The 1,663-nt window shown below is 45.6% G+C and overlaps 1 protein-coding gene across 1 annotated transcript in view; it reads left to right on the forward strand.

Moving 5' to 3' along the window:
* NLRP9 (NLR family, pyrin domain containing 9) overlaps positions 1-1,663 on the forward strand; it is a 9,652-nt gene that overhangs the window by 4,766 nt on the left and 3,223 nt on the right. Inside the window, exon 3 of the mRNA XM_006901852.1 lies at positions 1,504-1,635. Coding sequence (XP_006901914.1) covers positions 1,504-1,635 — 132 coding nt within the window. The remainder of the gene's footprint in view (positions 1-1,503; positions 1,636-1,663) is intronic.

Genomic DNA, 1,663 nt, shown 5'->3' on the forward strand with positions numbered 1-1,663 from the left:
ACCCTATCTATAGTCTGCCCCCACCCCCTGTAAAACCTTGGGGCTCGGTAATAGGACTTTTCTTAGTCAAAGGAGGTTTTAAGCCCTGGCACTAGTAATTGCTATCTACATTATGGTGACCCATCAAATCTTGGTGTTTGTCCCTCTGTATCAGGAAGGACAAAACTCTTATCTACTTCGTAGAGCTTGGTGAACTGAAAAGGCGAGAAGATTTTCTAGTCCCCCTGCTTGAATTTGTCTCCCATAGTCCTTGGATTTACAAGCCCGTTTCATGGCTTAGCTCTCAAATACATACCTCTGTTCAGAAGATTGCCTTCTGGGTACAATTTTCCATTCACTGAGGGATCCCTAAAGAGTAGCTGTTTTTGTGGGTTTTTTTTAAACTATAACATGTTCTTCGATTTGGTTCAGAATAATAGTATGATGATAAAACACATACATTCGTACCATCTATAGTCATTATAGATGTCACCAGCACATTTCCATATTGTTGCATCAGATTTCATTTAGACCGACTCTTGTCGTTCTAACTCTTCAGATTCATTTTGTCTGCATATACTCATAGGTAAGTAGTTGCTAGAAGCACTAGACTCAAATTGACTGGCTAGAATTTTAGTCAACAATGAATTTACAGAGAACTCTTGAGGCCTACTGGCAAGAAGCAGAGCTGGAGTCCCAAAGGCACACAGTTCAAGTCCACCAGCTGCTCCGCGGGAGAAGGATGGGCAGTGTCTTCCCAGGTGATTAACTGCCTCTGAAAACCCGCCAGAGGGTCAGCTATGGGTCAGTTCTGACTCAGTGATAACACAACAACAATGACTTCATGGGATAGTGTGGGTACAAGGTTAAAAAGTTCTGGTCACTGTATTTGGGGCTTCTATCCATCTCAATGACTCCAGTAAATGCAGTTTCCATAGGACTTTGAAGTTCTTGTTTACAGAGTTTTTCCTTTTGATCGTGATCCAGGTAGATCCTAATTCACTGAGTCTTTGCTTCAAGGGAAAGAAGTATTAACTCCTAATCTCGTGTCCAAATGTTCTCACTTCCCTCCCGTAGGGTTTACAGTTAAGCACTCTTGCTAATCAAGAGGCTTCAAGTTGATACCATCCAGAGGCGACTTGAAGGGAAGGCTTGCTCCTCTCCCCGAACTCCACCCCTGAACCCTGGGAGCCCAGTTCTGCTCTGATGAGCATGAGCTCACCACACCTTACACTTGACACCACAACCATAAGTTTTCTTCTCACTTGGAAGAGGCAGAGTTACGGTGGAGGAGATGGCCCAAGGTCATGAGTTAGCCCAGCCAGGCTTCAGTCGGGACGTGGTTCCGGCGACTGTCCCCAGACTCTACATGCGTGGCTCTGATACCACATTGGCTCCGTTTGCTTGCGTGTGTAAACATCTCTCTCTTCAAGGTTTCTGTCCACTCTGAGTGGGTTTAGGGAAATAAAACTGTGCTGCTCGTGAGGATTCTCCGGAGATTTCACCACCTCTGTTCTCCCACAGGAACCGGAAGCTGGGCCTCTGGGAGAAGCTTTGCTCAGTGCTCATTACCAACAAGGACCTGCAGGTGTTGGAGTTGAATAAGTGCAGCCTCAGCGACGCCTCCCTGGACGTTCTTTGCAAAGTCATGGCACAGTCATTTTGTAAAGTGAAGACTGTTGTG

This window comes from Elephantulus edwardii, unplaced genomic scaffold (assembly GCF_000299155.1).
Source record: "Elephantulus edwardii isolate Elephantulus edwardi_28Jun2011 unplaced genomic scaffold, EleEdw1.0 scaffold00348, whole genome shotgun sequence".
Lineage (NCBI taxonomy): Eukaryota > Metazoa > Chordata > Mammalia > Macroscelidea > Macroscelididae > Elephantulus > Elephantulus edwardii.